General features: G+C 30.7%; 2 protein-coding genes across 2 annotated transcripts; one reads left to right on the top strand and one right to left on the bottom strand.

Annotated features, from left to right (window-relative positions):
- Positions 1 to 243: 243 nt before the first annotated feature.
- Positions 244 to 717, top strand: HELRODRAFT_164119 (hypothetical protein; the record flags this gene model as incomplete). The annotated part of the gene is made up of 1 exon (XM_009029146.1): positions 244 to 717. One exon carries the CDS (start codon positions 244 to 246, stop codon positions 715 to 717), a length of 474 nt encoding a protein of 157 aa, XP_009027394.1.
- Positions 718 to 5,260: 4,543 nt separating this feature from the next.
- HELRODRAFT_164120 (hypothetical protein) lies at positions 5,261 to 6,656 on the bottom strand (the record flags this gene model as incomplete). The annotated part of the gene is made up of 4 exons (XM_009029147.1): positions 5,261 to 5,419; positions 5,557 to 5,654; positions 5,781 to 5,858; positions 6,521 to 6,656. 4 exons carry the CDS (start codon positions 6,654 to 6,656, stop codon positions 5,261 to 5,263), a joined length of 471 nt encoding a protein of 156 aa, XP_009027395.1.
- Positions 6,657 to 19,540: the final 12,884 nt, after the last annotated feature.

The following is a 19,540-nucleotide window of genomic DNA, read 5'->3' on the forward strand; positions in this document are numbered from 1 at the left end:
TTAAAGGAACGAACTACGGACAGGGTTTTAAGTACAAATTGACTTTTATGTCTTAAAGAGCGGACAATTTATAACAAAAACACATGAAATATTTGATAAAATGCGCCATCTAATTTGAATATTTGTATTTATTCTATTCTATGGAATGCGCTAAAGAAACTTTGATGATCTTTGGTTATTTAAAAAAATTATTTTCGCTCTTTGATTTTTATCGCGGTCGTGTTGATAAACTGTTGTGTAATAATGGAGTCGACTCTGCGAAAAAAATTTTTAAACTTGGAAGAAAAAATGCTGGTGGTGAAAAAATTAAATTATGGAGTTAGCATACGAAAAATTGCTGAAGAATTTGGTTGCGGAAATACAGATGTGCAGCTGATTGAAGCTGATCCTACCATAACCAGCCTTTTGGGTTCTGTTACTTGGGAGAATTTTGTAACCATGGATAACAATGATGACTCAATCCATAGCCCACAAAGTTCTGAAAATCATGAACAATTTGAAGTCCAAGATGATGAAGAGGAAGAAGAGGCTCTAGTCCAAGAAGTTTCTACAAAGATGGCATTACAATGTGCCAGGAAGCTAACTTCCTATTCGATACATATGGGCAATAGAGAATTGTTACAATTTTCTGAGAACATTGAAAATATTTTAGAAATTGAATTGATAAAAACAAAATGTTTTGGCAAACAGACAACTATGAATGATTTTCTTCCATAACAATATTAAAAACGTGTTGTTTTATTTTAATTTTTTATGTAGTATATCAAAAAAGATTTTGATGTTGAGTCTTGAGGAGAGCACAGTTAAGAGGAGAGGACAGTTTGGTCATTCCCCAATGGTGTAAAAACTGTATTACTTTTACTGTATTAAACTACTTACCTAAGAATTAACTTGTATTAAATTATTTTCAATTTGATATAAATAAATAATCAAGCGCTAGATAATTCAAAATGGGTGGAGTTAATTTATTAAAAGTACATTATGATTGTTTTTAAACATGGACGATACCATAGGAGTACCTATCTCACAGGAGTACCTATCTCACGTTTTACCTTATACTTATATATATATTTCAACATACTTTAACATACTTGAAAATAATTTTGTTAGTTGATGAATATATAAAAAGGTATAATGAGCATTTTTCAATAATGGGGTTTAATTTATATTTACAATATTAAAAATTTTTTGTCGTCAGCATAATTTCAAAAACTAATTATGAAAGGAATAAAAAATTGAAGGCCAATCGTTTAATGTTTTGAATGAAAAAACAAATTCCAAAACAATGAAGAATTTAAATAGTTGTTGATGCATTATTGTTTCAACTGATTGAATCAAATGTGAAAACTCAATTAGAAATGGAATATGATTGAAGTATGCTAAAGTATGTTGAAATATGTTGCAAATAATGATTTCATAAATAAAAAAAAAAGAAATATTAAATAATGAAGATGTTAGAGTGACAGGTTTTATGAAAACATAATGACCAAATAAAAAATACAGATTTTACCAACAGATAGCAAAAGAATGTTTCATATATATATGAAACAAATATAATTACTAAGTAAATCAAACAATTCAAAATTTACAAATGGTTGATAAATCTTTTCATTGGTAAATGATTTTATTGTCCCTTGAAATGTATTAACGTATGCAATTTAGAACAGATTTTAATTTGATTTGTGGTTTTTGCGAAATGAAATGAACGTACATTTATATATGTTTTTGCAATAAGTTGAAAAGCAAAATAATGATTATTTAATCCATTAAATGTATCTGTTATTCCTTGAGATTTAATAAATCTTCATTGGCCAACCTTTTAAAAACATTTGAAACTACCAATTCAGTATTCATTTTATGTTGCTCGGTTTCCATTTTTAATTGCCTCTCTGTTACATGACAAATCTGTTTATTAAATGTTAGGAATAGTTTATTGGTAGCCGTCTACCAATACGTCCTACCTCGGGAAACAGGGTCTCTGGACGCAAAACGTTGATTATTGGTAGCCGTCTGTTATTGGCAATGTTGTTAATGATTGTTAATGCATTGTTCCTATTGTTATTCAGTTGTAATCTATGTTTTCTTGTATACTGTTTTATGATGATGATATAGAAAAAGCATAAAGCAAAAATTTTTATAAATCAATTATTTTAATAACCTTGACGACACCACGAGAAAAAAAAACCAAACCACCGTCGTCCTTTAATATAAGTAGCTGTTGGTAAAACATGACGACTCTACCTTTTATTTCAACAAGTGCTAGCCAGCATTGATTACAATCTATCATCTGGGTTACTTTTCGAACCACCCATCCAGCAATATATGTCACTGCATTATCGATAATAGTTGACATTGTGTTTTAATTTAGAAACTCCAGTTCTAAAATAGCTTCCTCAAAAATATGTTGAAATTGTTCTTCGGGTATTTTTAATTCAGAATTTTTTTTAATTGTTCCTGTACATTGCCTAAAAAATTAAATAATGATAAACATAAAATATCTTCTAAAAGGTATGTATTTTTAATTTTTGAATAACCTGTTTTCCCAGGGACAATCCCACATCTGAAATAAACTCGTTTAAAGATGGTTTCCAACTGTTGTACATTGGGATTGTCATTGCATTTTCCTAAGTCAAATTATAATATACGAAGTTAAAGTGTTTTAAAAATTACTTTATATATTTTCAAACCTGCACTTCTGATAAAGTTGAAGAACAACTCCAGATGATCCTGACTGAATTTGTACGTTAGAATAAATTTTTGGGTTGGAAGCGATGATACAATTTCAACAAAAAATGTATAGTGAAAAAATAGTTTCTAATTTATAAAATTTTCTTACCGGAATTTACAACCAATCTTGAGTTCAGTTCATCATTGATTTCTTTAAGTTTTTAAATTTTTTCTTTAAATGCCTGAACATTTAATTTATTTTTCTTTATTCTTCTATTGCAGCCGTACAACACTTTCCTTGTTTTAGTCAATGTCGTACTTATTTGATTAGTTTTCCTTTTCAAACTTCTCAGCGTCAAAGCATCAATACCAGTCTGTTACATTTTAAGTATATATTCCATAATTTCATAAAGTAATTTTTTAAATGACAATTCAGCTTTTTGAAATAGAAGCATCAATGAATGCAAGCCATATAAAAATTTCTTTAGATAACTATTTGTATTTGAAAGTTTAATAAATTTTATTTGATGCGTATATTATGTTATAACCTGTCAAACATACAAACCAATTTAACAGCATATGTTGATGGTTTTTCAATTGGCCGCGACGATGTTGAGAGTAACTGAAATGTTAAATTATTAAAGTTTTATTAACACTGGACTAATTAATATCTTTAAGGTGACAACTCCGGTCAGAACGACAAGACAAATGTTTAATTATGTTTCTATCTTATGTATAAAACATAAACATGCTTCTTATGTTTTAATATAAATATAACAAAACTTAATGCAAAGCAAATTTTTAAAAATATTTAATAAAAACTGAAATTTATAACACTTGGTGGCTTAAAATGTAACACAATCTTGATAATATATTATAGGCATAAAAATACGAACCAAATTTACACTTGACATCATATCAGTTATTAACGTTGCTGAAATTTTATCGGAAACTAACTTTACATCTGAAGAAGGCTAAAAATACAAAATGTTTAAATTACGATAAAACCAGAACTTCAAAAATTAAAATAACTTTGTTTTCGGTATATAATAAATCATAACATAAATAAAGAACACTTCAGAAAAATTATCCTGACAACAATATCTTAATTTCAAAATTATAACTTTAAAAACATTTAAATTATACAACTGAAATTTGAAATGATTGGTTTTTATATACCTACGTAACACTAACCTTGTCAAATATCGTTGGAAAAGCATCTTTTTGAAGAAAAATTTTCAAACCAACTTTATGAAAACTTTCCGGTGTAAAATGTTTGCTACAAATTAAAATCTTTTTTTTCATCGTAATTGTCAATGTGTTTTTTAATGAGGTTTTCCCATTGCATTCTCTTAATATCATTCTTTGGCAGTCTGAACTTAAATTTAACTTAATTAATATCAGCACATATTATTTATACAACTTTGAGTTAACATAACCATTTAATGCATTTATTATGTTACTAATATTATTTATTACTATTATATTATATTATTATATATAATTGTTTGCTGATTATTAATGTATTTATATTTATATATATATATATATATATATATATATATATGTTGTATAGTGTTATATTTTATAGCTATAGTATAGTGTATAGTATAGTCTAAATTAAATTAATCTGTGTAAAGTAAAATTTTCATTTAAATAAGATGAGTGGCATTTTGTAATGAAACACACAGGCATTTTGATTTGGTTGAGAATCGGTGTCTGTCAAATCATTTTCTAATTAAAAATGTATTATTGTTTTTAATATTATTTTGATAAGTTAAAAATTAAGATTCTCTAATAGTTTAATCTCCATGTCATGTGTACTTAACTATTTATGTATGTGTACGTATATGTATGTAGGAATGTAAAATGTATAAAACGAAATGTATAAATGCAGAAAACTATACTAATCCGTTTTCTTTTTTAAATGTACTAAATATAGTATATAATATATAAAATGCTATACGAAATCGAATTTAAAACAGCAGACGAGACAAAAGCTTCGCAAGCGATAATTTCAGATCAGACGATTAATCAAAGACGCTGACGAAGACAACGACGATGCTTGATCCATAGAATAAAAAACAATTTTTGTTATAAATTAATTTTTATGCCATATCCATTTTATCCATGACGGCATGTCTAGAAAAAAATCGTTTAAAAATCGAATCAAGTCGCAACCCAAAACTTATTATATATTATGAAAGATAATTGAAAATTATGATGTAAAATATGATGTAAGCATATAAAAAAACAGTTTGGGCTCACTGTCAAATTCGTAAAAAAAATGAAAAAAAGCGATAACGTATTTATTGTTATACACACTAGGGTGGAATGAAAATTTTTTTTTAATTTTAATATTCCTGTACTGCCAATCAATGACCCATTGTCTAAGATGTGTTCGCGCAAAATTTTAGCTTTCTAAATCAAAATCTTCAGGTGGCACATCTGGTTTGAACTTTGAAATAAATCAACTTTTGATTTACTGACGGAACTTTATTTTACACAATGCTTCTATATATTTTGTATTCTGATACTAAAAATTACTAGTACATTTGATAGTTATTATTAAATCAAAATAAAAACAATTGTTCTAATGTCGTAATTCCAAAGTCTCCGCACCTTCTTTTTTACCAAAATACTGAGATTTGGTGTTGACAATTTGTATATCTTGTCTGGCTTTTATTCTAGTTCGAATAAATTTATCTCTAGCTTCTGGTCCACAAACAGATGTTGAAGCCTCTGTCACGAGCTTGAAGTGTGAGTGTGGCAAGGATACTTTTCAATTTCAAAAAGACATTTTGAAGAAATGTCATTTGAAATTTCTATGTCGCTATATTTTTTGGAACGGTTTTAAAGACAATGTTTTTTAGGCAAACACCTTTTAACCATGTTGAACACATGAATTGAACCATATTTACAAGATGATTTTGTCTTGATATCAAACCAGGTTGGTGCGTAAACTTTCATGATGAAATTGGCTAATTCTTTCAAGTTTTCCGTCGGGTTAGTTGTTCAAATATATAACCGAAGAATCCTGTTTGCGCAAGTCAACCATCGAGAATGTGTCAGTTTTCCTGGATCTTTAATAGCTAAGTTTGGTAATAGCGTACCAGCAGAAATTGCGAAGCACATCTGATACAGATATTTTTGATCGGTGCTTAGCAAATCAGTGTTCAGGTTTGGCAATTCTGTTGGAATTGGTTCAAATGTTGGGATTGGTTCAAACTTTGAGGTCGAAACAGTTGTCGAGCCTTTTTCCTAGGCTGCCAGAAAAGCTATTAGGGCCTGTTGTAGTACCGTCGAGACTGGAGAACAAATGCGAAACGGTAATTCATTTGCGTGTAACAAAGGTCGTTTTAGGTGTTTTTCTAGTAAAACAATGACTCAATTTTTGTGTCCCGTATTTACCGTTGTGCCATCGCATCCAATTGCCAACAAGGAAGAACGAAAGTCAGATTTCATTTCAAGAAAATCAACAATGCTTTTTTCAATCGTATTTGCTCTTCCAGAATCAATAGAGAGATGACCGGTGTATTCCGAATCTGGCTCTGACAAGAGAGAAATATGCTCCTCAGTAATAGTTTTCCGATGTGCTGTATTGTTAGTAGTATTCATGACTAAAGTCTTGTCTTTACGACCGTCGGAATAAATAGCTGTAATAATTTTATTGCCCTCAGCATATTGCAAATGTTTGCGTACTTTTTTTCGCTCTCGACGTATTTTGCTTCTGTTTATTACTTTTGATGAATCGTCTGTTCTAATAACATTCGAATCAAGCAAGGCAGCGTTAACAATAAATGCAGCAGATCGATCAGAAATTCCAGTTCGGTAGCTAGATTTTGCAACTAACCTCTCATTTGTTGAGTTTCTTTGCCAGATCGACGTGGCGTTTCTATGATGCGAATCTCATGCTCATCTGATATATCAGTTGAAGAACTACCAGATGCTGAAACAAATAACAAAGACAAATTAGTTCTTAAGCGCATTGAAAAAATATTTTCTAGTTAGAAGTACAAATACAGTTTTTTTTATGAAATGCCTTCATAGTGCGCCACCTCGAGATAAAGTCGCAGATTTTTAATTTTTTGTACCAATGATGCTTTCCCATAGGGTCAACGATTAACGATACAGAAAATTAAAAAATAGGAAAATTTTTGTTTGCCAAATTCACTCCCCCCTATTACACAGTGCAATTTGAAAATTTAAAAAAAATTGAACATATCATAAAGCCATCAAAATATTGTTTTATGTTGAAAAAATACCGTTATAATGAAGTCAATATCTGATAAATTTTTTTTCAATTCTCCTGAGAAATAAAATTTTTTCATTTGATAAAAAACGAATGAAACAAACAACAATTCCATTTTGTTAAAAAATTAGATATTTTTTGAAAACATTAAAAATATATTATTTATTACTTTAGACGCCCTTTCAATTTCTGCTGGAAGCTAAAAATTTTCACCTCACGTTTTCATTAGTTAAATTGAGGTTTCATTAAAAATTTTTTGGTACACAAAATCAATTATATAATTGTAAAAAATATTTAACATACATTTTAATAATATAAATAATATAAATTATATAATATAAATTATCTAGTTTCGTTTTGGCTCTTTATTGAAATTGTGATTAATTGTAAAAAAGCAGTAAAACAATTCAACAAACTGTGCACTTGCAAATAAATCTGTCATGTATTGTACGTCATACTAGCGTTTTCACATTTCTATATTGTTAAGATAAAATAAATAATTATTATTTTGGGCATCATTTCTATTTTTGTTAGCGACGAAAATTTTCAGCCGTCACGTTGTAATTATTTACAACGTGTCCCTGGAAATTAACACCAGAAAATAAATCGGTTAAACAACAGACGTAAATAGCCGCCTAAACCATTTTAAAAATTATAATAAATTGAGTACTTTAACTTCCTAACAAAACTGTCACGAAATGCGGATGACTCGATTAAGATTGACAAGTGGTCCTGACGGATGGTTTTTCTAAAAATGTACACTTTAAACATACCCAGTAACGCAAAATCATATCATGTAATTAGCTAACTTACAGTGTTTCGCTAAATACCGCAAATGTAATGTTAATTGATATCAACATTAAAAAATTTGAATAAAAAGATGAGATTTGAGCTGTCTGCAAGTATTAAGATTCTAGGTGGACGACATTTTGGAGACAAATTATTCCATAATTTACCTGCGAAGCTACTTGTGCCAGAACCAGAAAAGTTCAATTTAGCGGTAGACTCAAATGAGCTTCAATTATATCAGTTACAACGACTACTTAGAGAGCAGCCTAAAGTGGAACTTAACTGCTTTACTCTGGTTCGAACGTCGTTTTTCATTAGGTATTAGAAACAATGATCACTGTTGAACATAAACAATTTTACTTTTGTTTTTAATGATACTTTTTAGTAATTATCGAAATTAAGAAATCATTAACAGGGACATACGCAGATTCGTTTCAATTCGTTGCAAACATAAGGCTGCCGTCTTCGAGTTTTAAAAGAATTTTTGCGTTTAATAAGTTTATAATAAAAAATGAATCGATAAACTGTAAAGTTTTGATTAAATTAAATTTTATCATAATCAGTTTCTAAACCTGATATAGTAGCCTAAGTAAAGAACTTTTTTTTGCAACCTTATATTTTTTAGGATGCAACTCTGGACTTGCGTCACGAATGCGATCAAAATTGTCATTCAAATGTTTGAAATGGTAATTTATTCCATTCGTAAAACAAATAAAATCATCACCATATGTTAAGATGGTTTCAAAACAGATTGAGTAATTGGAATAAGAATAGTGAATTAACAAGTTCTTGAAAAAGTTTGGTAAGCTCGTAGTGTCCATCGTGTTTCAAGATTAAATGGTAACTCATAAAATTCTGAGAATAAATCTAAAACTGAGAAAATGTTTGATTTTGCATTGGAAAAACTTTCTACTAAATTGTCAAATGTTGGTGATGGTAAAAATAGTTGCTTGGTAATCTGATTCAAATTAAGAAAAACGACTGCAAATCGTTTAATGCTTTGCTTTGATTAAGCATGTGTTCCTGTTATAAATGACTTGCGCATCTATTGGAAATTATATCAATATAAAATATGGCTTTGGCACACGAGAATTGAATTGCAGGTGTTGGAACTCTCTAACTCCTCTGACTACTTTTCCATCACTTACGAAGTTCAGAGCGGATTTAGACCCATCTGTTTGTAAAATTGATTGAATTGATTGAAAACACGTCTGTATAGTAAAGTAGGCAAATGACAATATACCAACCGATCTTCGTAAGATATATTTTTGCAGCATTTAATTAATCTGTAGCTCTTTTTTGAATATGTTCAATGGCATTAATTTTATTTTTTTCGTGTGGCATCCAAATATTAACATCATATTCAAGATGTAGTCTTATCAAAAATTTATATAATAACAATATGCTTATCCATTGAATTTAAAATTTTTAATTGCTTGACTTTTTACAATTTTAATATTAGAAACAGCTAAAAAACCCCAAAGCTTTTTCGTTTGTCATCTTACATAATATATACTGTAAATACCAAAATTGAAACAAGCGAGAACGAATTATAAATTTAAAAATCACAAATACGTTCCACAAAAATAACATTTTCGTTAACTAAAATTTAATAAGATAAGACTGAGATCAGCTAGGAATAATTAAAATTAAGTTAATGTCACTGATAGTTTTAAAATACAGCAACGTGTGTTTTATTTATTATCACTAGTTTTGGTTTGGCCAACATAGTGTCCGCAAAGGTAACAAATTCACTTAGTACGCAATTAAATTTTATATAATTTAAAAATATGCGTATTAGAAATAAAACAAATGTTGTTATAAATATGTTTTATTAAAATGAATTGCTTTCTTCTTGCAGTGTATAAATATTCTTAATTTTAAAATGTCAATCAATCAATCAATCAACCAACCAATCAATCAATCAACCAACCAATCAGTCAATCAATCAATCAATCGAATTAAAATGCTTAAATCATAAATAAATAATTAACATTTGGGGCTGTGTTAAAAATGAACCAAAGTGATTTTTGCTAGAAGTTAAACGAATATTGTCAATAATGATTTTTGTTTAGTTTTTGTTACTTGAGCTAAAATAATAGAGCCATATTTTTGAAAAATAATTATTGTAAATTTAATGTGTCTTATTATTAAAATTTGATCGCTAAAGAAAAAATTAAAGAGTAACTAGTTATAAACATTGCTGTCAATATTTTTGTTAAAAGTTAAAGTAAAGACAATCTTGCTTTTTAATTTCGTAAAACTGAAGATTTGTTTGCTACTTTTTTGAAGGTATGTTTGACTATCAACGTTGAATTTTGCTTGACATCAATTTCTGGATAGAGGTAGCTTTGTTATCATCAATTTGACTCAAGGCTGGCGGTTCGGACAAATTCAAATTTAGAGAGTCCTCGTGATTGTTGGTAGAAGTTAAAAAAATATTGTCAATAATAATTTTTGTTTTGTTTTTATTTGAGCTAAATTCGTGTTCAATTTCGTTGTCATCACAGAAAGCACTTGAGTTTCTCATATTAAAACTGACTTTGTTTTTAACTAATCTTGGATTACTTTTAACGTCGTCCTTTTTTTCATCTGTAGCAACATTTATATTTATTATTATACAACTTTCTTTTTTTTCTAAGCTTGAAAAAAAAGTTAAAATTACAAAATATTTTATAAACAAAAATTGATATTATAGCATGCAAATTTACATGGTTACATTATTAATAATTATTATTCAGTAAAATAATATTAAAAAAATAATATTTTAAAATATTATTTTTTAAAGATGTAATTATTAAATCTATACTATCTAAATAACTATACTTACCTTTTGATTGGATGAATTTTTGATGTGTTTACATTACTACATTTTAATTTAGCATCATTTATTTCCACGTGTCTATTTTTCATTGCAGAAATTGACTGACCAAAAACATTCATGACATCATCTGGAATAAACTTTTCCGATCTCTGGCAGAAATTTTTATATTTTGGGTTTAAAATTAAAATTTAATATTACAAACAACATAATTCATAACTAATGTTATGGTGGCGTGATGGCTCAATGGTTAAAAGCACCTGGTCTTGCTGCTGCAGTGACTGGGTTCGAATACAAAGAGATCCCCGCTTATCATATGCAATGTGTATGATGTTTGGTTTTTACGCGTATTCATGTACGCTGTGTGTGTTTGTTGTTGAAACCTCTGAAGTAAGCGCAAAAGAGAGAGAGTAACCTTTATTATTTGTACCAATAAAAGTTAATTTTGAACTGTTATACGCAAACCCTGTGCGGATAACGACAACCGCGGTATTAACCGCAAAACTGCACGGCAACTGCGGTTTTAAATTTGGCAGTTGCGGGTGGTTGCGGTTTTTCTTCTGACAATTCGCGGTTGGTCGCGGTTTTTGTTCTGGCAGCTTCAAACTGCATTAAAACAGCAGTTGTTCTGAAGTGGAAATTTTAGTTAAAATTGAGACCCAGATAAAACACAGCAAATGTCGTTTTCAGTTACGTATGTATCTATATATGCGTGCATATTCGCATATAAGCAATTAAGCATGTATGCATGCATTTACACATTATACATTTATTTGTTCACATGATTCAGTGGTTCTCAAACTTATTTCTTTCACCGCCCACTTTAAGCGAAAAGAAACTGTGCATTCTTTTATTAAGAAATTGACAAAATAATAAACTACTTATCTTGCAAAAAAGCTCTCGGCGTCGAAGTTATAAAAATGAGCAGACTTGCTTGGTTATTGCTACTACATATATTACTATGCCAATATTAGAAACAGAGCTCATTCAATACCATAAGAAATACGCAATGCTAAAAAAAAACAAAATTATGGCTATTGCCACAACTACAGAAGTATTTTTCTCTTTAACGTTGTTGAGTAGGTTTTTCCCCGTGCTGCCCTAGCCCGTTTTCAAATTATTGCATCATGTATATGTATATTGCATTACTCTGAATTAAAACGTGGATATAAATTTGGGCGTTGCCTATATTATTTTTCCGTTTTTCAGTCAACATCAGAAGAAGGCATTATCCTATTCATCGATTTTAAAAAGCTTTAAATTATAAATGGTTCTTAATTTTCTGAAACAATTGGTTGTTCCAGGCACTACTTAATTTTACTATTGTCTTCCACGCAAATATGAAAAACACTATTCGCTTCAACGGATTCACATATGATGCGTTCCTAGTTAATAGCAGGGTCAAAGTTACGTTCGCGGGCCTACATTGAGTTTTCTTCTGCTCCAACACGTGTTTAAAAATTGTTAATAAAAAGGGGTTTACTCAAGAATTAAACAAAAACAAAGTTAATAAACTTTTGTTGGAAAATTATTGTTAGCCAATAACGCATCATTAGTATGGCGTTAAAGAACGGACTACAGCAACTCTCAAACAATTTTGCTCGTGTTGGAAAAATATTTGGACTGACCACCAGCCTCAAATTAATAAATGTGTTAATGCGGGAAACTAGTTTTTCGGTGTTTTTTCTGAAACACTTCTGCTACTTTGGATCCAAAGTTATTAGACTCGTTGAGTCTGGAATCACTATCAGGATAGCCAAAGCAACCTCATAGTCATAGCCAACCTCGGCCAAAGAATTTATGATGACCCAAAATTTACAACCAGACCAAGATGCACGTTTACAAAACTTGTCTGCACACTTCAATGAAACTTAAACAATCTCAGCCAAACAAAAAAAGGACGCTTTTCACTCAAGATGCCATATTAAATAGCAGGAGAGTATTTATAAACAACAAAGTTTTCAAGCGCGTCGGCGTCGTCAATGTTTGTTGAGTGATGGACAACTTTGTTAATTTAGAGGTGTCAGATAAACGTCACTAGACCAAATCCTTAAAATTATACTTTTAAGGAAGCTAGTAAACTCCGATACAAAAACGTTTGTATAAAATTGATAAGCATATTTGAAATAGATTGCAGAGAATGGGAGGATGCTATAAAAATACTAAAATAGCTAACCAAAAGACAAGGTCGGTTCACGATGATACCGGACACGTAAGGAAAAAAAAGTTTCTAATGTCACAAAGTTTATCTGCCAGATCTGTGAAGATTGCATGTTGGCTTAGTCTAATAGACGGAAAACCGCCAATGATATATATGCATATATGATTACATATTTCATGATTTATTTATGACCATATTAAATAAATACTCCATCATACTACCTCAATAATCTCCATCTCAGAAAGTTTTTTTCTTACAGCTTGCTTTCGTACTCGGTCGCTAAATATCACAGCGTTCGTGGAGAAATTAGCCGATGTTGATCTATATTTAAAATTTTTCGTAACATGAAAATTTATTAAATGTTTCTAAATAAAACCTGTTTAAAGCGTATTTAAAAAAGTTATTATTTTTATATTAATTTTAAAGTTGTAAAATCAACATTTGTTATTTCAGTTAATTTATTAATATTTTTTATTAATGTAGCAAAGTTTCAACAATATTGTGAATAAAAATATTGTTATAACCGCCGGAATGATCAACTTGCGCTATATTAATATTATCTTGATTATTTGTTATTTTTTCTATATTTGTAATCTTTAGATTGTGAGAATATCTGGTATATTAGCGAGTGAATAGTCAGGTTTCCAGAAGAGAGTCGTAAATGTGATTTATGTAGTTACTTGGACTAGTTTGGTGTTTCTATTTCGGTTGGTATTCAAATAAACGTTAACAAAGTTTGTGTTTGAAGCAATTGTATCTACCTATCGATAAATCTTTAATCTACGAAATAACGAACACTTGACAATTGTTAGAAGCTACAACACTGGTGTCGGAAATATAGAGATCTTTGAAGTTATAACATCGGTGTTGGTAGTTTCGAGAGTCAAGAGTTACAACAATTGTATTAAATTTGATGACTTGTATAGCGCCCATCCAGAATGACATCAGGATGACTCCAATATATGACATCAGAATGACATCAGAATGACATCAGAATGATTCTAATATATACGGTGGTTTTCGAATGGGCAAAATAAAAAAACGACAAATGGAAATTGGCCTGGATTGAATTATATATGAAAAAGCAAAACAATAGATAGAATAAATTTTAAAAATTAATGAAATGAATATGAAAATAAAATATATTTAAATAAATATATAAAATATACACCATGCTTTATGGTTGTGAAACCATTTTGATTGCCGCAAAAAAAGCAAACGCTAAGTACCAAGTTATGAACAAATGCTACAAAAAATCTTGAAACTAAAATAGATATATAATTAGTCAATCAATGAATGAATCAATAAATGAATCAATGAATGAATCAATCAATGAATCAATCAATGAATCAATCAATTAATCAATCAATCTTCGTTTAGCGTCCAGAGACCCAGTTCTCCCGAGGTAGGACGTTGTTTTTTTTGCCATCAATTTTTTGCGCCAAATTAGGCGATCAATTGTATACATTTCATTTAAATTTAGAGCTTTCATGTCTTGCTCGATTGTTTGCGACCAGGACTTCTTTGGACGGCTTTTGGGACGTGTGCCAAGTACTTCAACATCTGCAAGAGAAGTTATGGCACTGTTTCCACTTCGTTTGACATGACCATTCGTCCTTTATATCATTTAAACCAAAACGACGCAGGATTTCGGTTGCTTTGGTGTGGTCCTTCAGGCTAAATTGTTGCACCCATCGGAGCATTTTCTTATCGGTTCGGTGAAGTTGATGTTCCAGTTTGGTTGTCATTGGCCATGTTTCTGCACCATATAACATCGCCGGACGTATCACAGATTTAGTGGTAGTGGGATGTGACGCCTTTTGGCATCTCCTTGTCTCTATATTGAGGCAAGGAGATGCCATTTATTTCAGGCTGCACGTATGCATGTTTGAACGGCAGCTTCAGCTGTTCCAATACAATCAAGAACATCCCTTAGATATTGAAACGATGTGACCATTTCTACCTTAATGGCCTCAAAAACATTTCTATTTTGAATTTGTTGTTGTGGATTGATGCAAGCAGGACAAACAAAATTGGACACTTTAGATAAATTACCAATTATTTTTGAACAACGTTTGTGACATCACTGGTTACACTGCTGACACTTGATTGAATTGTTACCTACACCAGCTTTACAAACTGAACAGGGTTCTCGTCTAGTAGCTGTAGATTGAATGGGTTCACCAGTGTTCATTGGTTTGGTTTTGCTGATGTTGACTTTGAATCCATGATCGGCCAGTCTGGTGTTCCAATCATCAAACATCTGTACTGCATTCTGCTCAGACTTGGCTGTTAAAACAATATCATCAGCATATATTAGATTCCAAATGTCACCAGTGCGTATAGCTTTGTGATTTCTTCCATCACAGTTATAAATAACAGTAGACTGAGAATCGAGCCTTGTTAAATTCTAACGCTGATGTCAAATGCATCTGTGTTTCCAACCGTTGTGCTGACGATAGTCTTATTGTTCGTATACATTTCCATCACAAGTCGAACAAGATATTCTGGAATGAGTTGTCGACGTAGACTCCACCTGATTGTTTCACGGGGATCCCAATCAAATGCTTTTTCAAGGTCTACAAAAATGTGTGATAGTTGTTGATGCTTTGGAAGTTCTTCTCTTGCAGTTGCCGAAGCATTTGTATTGCATCATTTGTTGATTTTTTCGCCAGGAAACCAAATTGATAATTTCCGGTTGTGATGCACGACGTTATTTTTCTCTCAATGATTTTGACAATTTATGGAAAAATGGATATATAACGTAACAAAAAAGTAACAAAAAAGTGTACATAGAGTACAGTTAAAAAACAATGAGGAAAAATTAAAAACAAAAATGAAAAAAAAACTATATGACATATTTACCAGTAAAAAGTAATTGAAACATTTGGAGTGATAAAAGGCAAAAACATATTTGGCCGACAAATATCAGCAGGTAATGAACTTCTGTCAAAATAACTGTAATAAAATAATTAAAGTAAATATATCGAGCTTGAGTATCACAAATAATATTCAACCTATCTCTGTTCACAGATATCATGTTTACTTTCATTTTTAAAACAATTTCACTCGACCTTTTATGTACTTTTTGGTGCTTTTTACGGAACTATAAGTTTTAAATATAACAATAAAACAATTTAATTGTCAACTTTGAAAAATTTTCAAATAACGAATATTTGATTTTAACTAGAAATAACAGTTTTTTTAGTTAATAAAAATAAAAATTTAACTACTTAATTAATATTTATACTAGTTTTTTTTTATTAAATTTTCGATAAAATTAATGAAAAAATTTCTTACATTCTAACTGTGCTCTGGTTATTTTGAACATTACCAGTCATCGTCACGGCACCTTCTGACTTCAAATTTAGTTTTGCGAGATTTTCTAAAAAAATTTAATATATATATATATATATATATATATATATATATATATGTTGGTAATAGACCATAATTTTTACAATATTCTATAAATTCTACCGAATGTTTGGCGTTAATATGTTTGTAGTTCGTTTTTTCGATTTTTCTCACTAAAGTTTTTTGGTGAACATATTAACGCCAAACATTCGGTAGAATTTATAGAATATTATAAAAATATATATATATATATATATATATATATTATAAACAAAAAAAAAAACATAACGAAATAAATTGATTGTCAATTAAAGGAATGAAAATGTTGTTTAAACAAGTTCGTTTTTTCGATTTTTCTCACTAAAGTTTTTTGGTGATTGTTTAGTTTATTAAAATTCAAAATAAACTTATTTTTCGAATTCATGCTGCAAATAAGGCCATATTTCGATTCCGAATGAATCATCATCAGTGCTCCTTGTTGTATATATAGGGAAATATTGACTTTGTCAAGATGAACTTTGACGTTGTAAAAATTAACTTTGGTGTTGTAAAATTGAACTTTGATGCGAATTAGGTGTCAGGTTTCTTCATTGTCTTTGGTCTCCTTTTCTTCATCGATAGCATCATATTCTTCGTTGTCACTATTTACGATGCTAGTTTTTATTACTTCTTTGTTTTCGTTATTGGTTAGGCGCCGGGTTGGAAGTGAGGTTGTCATTTTTTGTTGTATATTTATTTTTGGTTTATTGATGCCAATTAGGACTGCTTCTGCAATTTTAAGATGCGTGTAGTTGCTGTTCTGGTATATTACTTTGGTGTTGCTGTCGAGGATTTCACGGCTAATTGTGATTGAGTGTGTTGAGTTGAGTCCAAATGAGATTTGATAGCACCACTCTGTTTATGCATCGTAAGCCTTCTAGTCAGTGAGGTAGTAGTAATCCCGATATATGAGTAATGTTGACGTGCACAACCGTCAAAGGGGCAATTAAATTCATATATTACGTGATTACGCTTTAACTCAGAGTTATCTCTAGGACTGCAGTTGTTTTTCTGTATTAGGTGAGACGTCTTTTTATTGTTGTAATAAATTCGGAGTTTAACTTTACTATTTGGGTTGGTTGGTGTGACATTTTTATTGATGATATGTTTAAGAATAGCCTCATCTACCTTGTATGCAGTTGACATGTGATTTCTGTAATACAAGATGATGTCGTTATCTTGATTGTTGGTACTAGGAAGGTTATTGCTGTGTAGTAATTGCCCCTTTGGTAGAATTTATAGAATATTGTAAAAATTATGGTCTATTACCAACATTTATATATATATATATATATATATATATATATATATTATTAAGAAAAAACGTATATAGTGTTCATCATAGCAGTTTTCACAAACGCTATCAAATTATAACCAGTATTCATATCAAAATAGCAAAAATGAAAAGAAATGAACTATAAAAAAAGGTATGTCTTTAATCGTCTTTTAAATTCAGCAATGTTCATTTCAGGCATTTTAAGGGCTGACGGCAAGCTGTTTAAGGGCCCGACAGCAAAATCACGTGAACCATAAGAATGTTCCAATCGTCAGACCTCAGACGCACACCAGATGCAGTCGGCGTTTTAAATTTCAGTTTAATAAATATAAATATTTTGGCGCCAGACCGTTTAGTGACTTAAAACCTGTGACAGAAATTTATAAACGACACTTTTAGTTATGGGCAACCAATGCAAATCATTCAGGATTGGTGTAGCATGATCATACCATCTATATCCAGCCACAATCCAGGCAGTACGGTTTTGAAACGGTTGCAGAATTTTGATAGATTTGGCCGGGAGTCCATAAAACAAACCATTAAAATAATCGACACGTGAGTGCACCAACGCATGCGCCAGGGTCTGCATCTTTATCAAGTGATACTCAAATTTGTTTCAGTCTTCTAACCTGTGCCAGGCATGATCAGTCTTCTAACCTGTGCCAGGCATAGAGATCATTTTTAAACCAAATTTTATTGTTAGGTTTGAATCAATTATAAAACCTAGGTTCGACATCGCTTTACAAAAGTCTGTTTTTTTTTATCATTCATAACAACGGAATTTTTACCCAAGTCTGCCAACTGCTGCCAGGTACCAATAAGAAGAAACATACAAAAGTGGATCATCAGCCACGCAAATTGATTTCTTCGTTGTCAAGCAACAACACCGAAGGCTATTCAAAAACGTCAAAGTTATACCTGAGTTCACCAAGACTCGATTCTCAGTCCACTGTTATTTATAACTGTGATGGAAGAAATCACAAAACCGATACGCACAGGTGACATTTGAAATCTAATATATGCTGATGATATCGTTTTAACAGCCACGTCTCAGCAGAAGAACGATTCAAGACTGCGGTCTATGTCAAAGAAACAAATACAGAAATTTGTTTGAATGGACAAAGTGAATGTACCGAACAATTTAAAGATAGCACAATGAAATCATTTGTAAACCGGGCATTCACACACTCTTCCGATATTGAAAATCGCGACGCCGAATTAAAAAGAGTCACTAACCTGCTTGTAAACAATGGATATAAGACTTATTCTATTGAAAAGATTGTTAAAGGCAAATTACTACACAACAATAACCTTCCTAGTACCAACAATCAAGATAACGACATCATCTTGTATTACAGAAATCACATGTCAACTGCATACAAAGTAGATGAAGCTATTCTTAAACATATCATCAATAAAAATGTCACACCAACCAACCCAAATAATAAAGTTAAACTCCGAATATATTACAACAATAAAAAGACCTAATACTGAAAAACAACTGTAGTCCTAGAGATTGCCCCTTTGACGGCTGTGCACGTCAACATGACTCATATATCGGGATTACTACTACCTCACTGACTAGAAGGCTTACGATGCATAAACAGAGTGGTGCTATCAAATCTCATTTGGACTCAACACACTCAATCTACCATACAGTAATATACCAGTACACAATTTTGTAAAAGATTGAAACACCATCTTTTTGTCCAATGCTAATGTCTTTTTCTTTCTATTCATTGCATCGTTTTTATAACGTGCTACGCAATGTACTGCAATAATCGTTAGCGCCTCTGAAATCTTTTTAAGGGCACTTACAAACACATCAACACACACACACACACATTCGTGCTGCAAATAAGGCCATATTTCGATTTTGAATGAATCATCATCAGTGCAAGTTGATTTATAAAGGGAATGTACCGAACAATTTAAAGATAGCACAATGAAATCATTTGTAAACCGGGCATTCACACACTCTTCCGATATTGAAAATCGCGACGCCGAATTAAAAAGAGTCACTAACCTGCTTGTAAACAATGGATATAAGACTTATTCTATTGAAAAGATTTCTGTTAGGTGTCAGATTTCTTTATTGACTGGTCTATCTTCAGTAGTTTCCTTTTCTTCATCGATAGCGTCAATATTTACAATGCTAGTTTTTATTACTTCTTTGTT

The sequence above is a fragment of the Helobdella robusta genome, assembly GCF_000326865.2.
Source record: "Helobdella robusta unplaced genomic scaffold HELROscaffold_6, whole genome shotgun sequence".
In the NCBI taxonomy this organism is placed as follows: Eukaryota; Metazoa; Annelida; class Clitellata; order Rhynchobdellida; family Glossiphoniidae; genus Helobdella; species Helobdella robusta.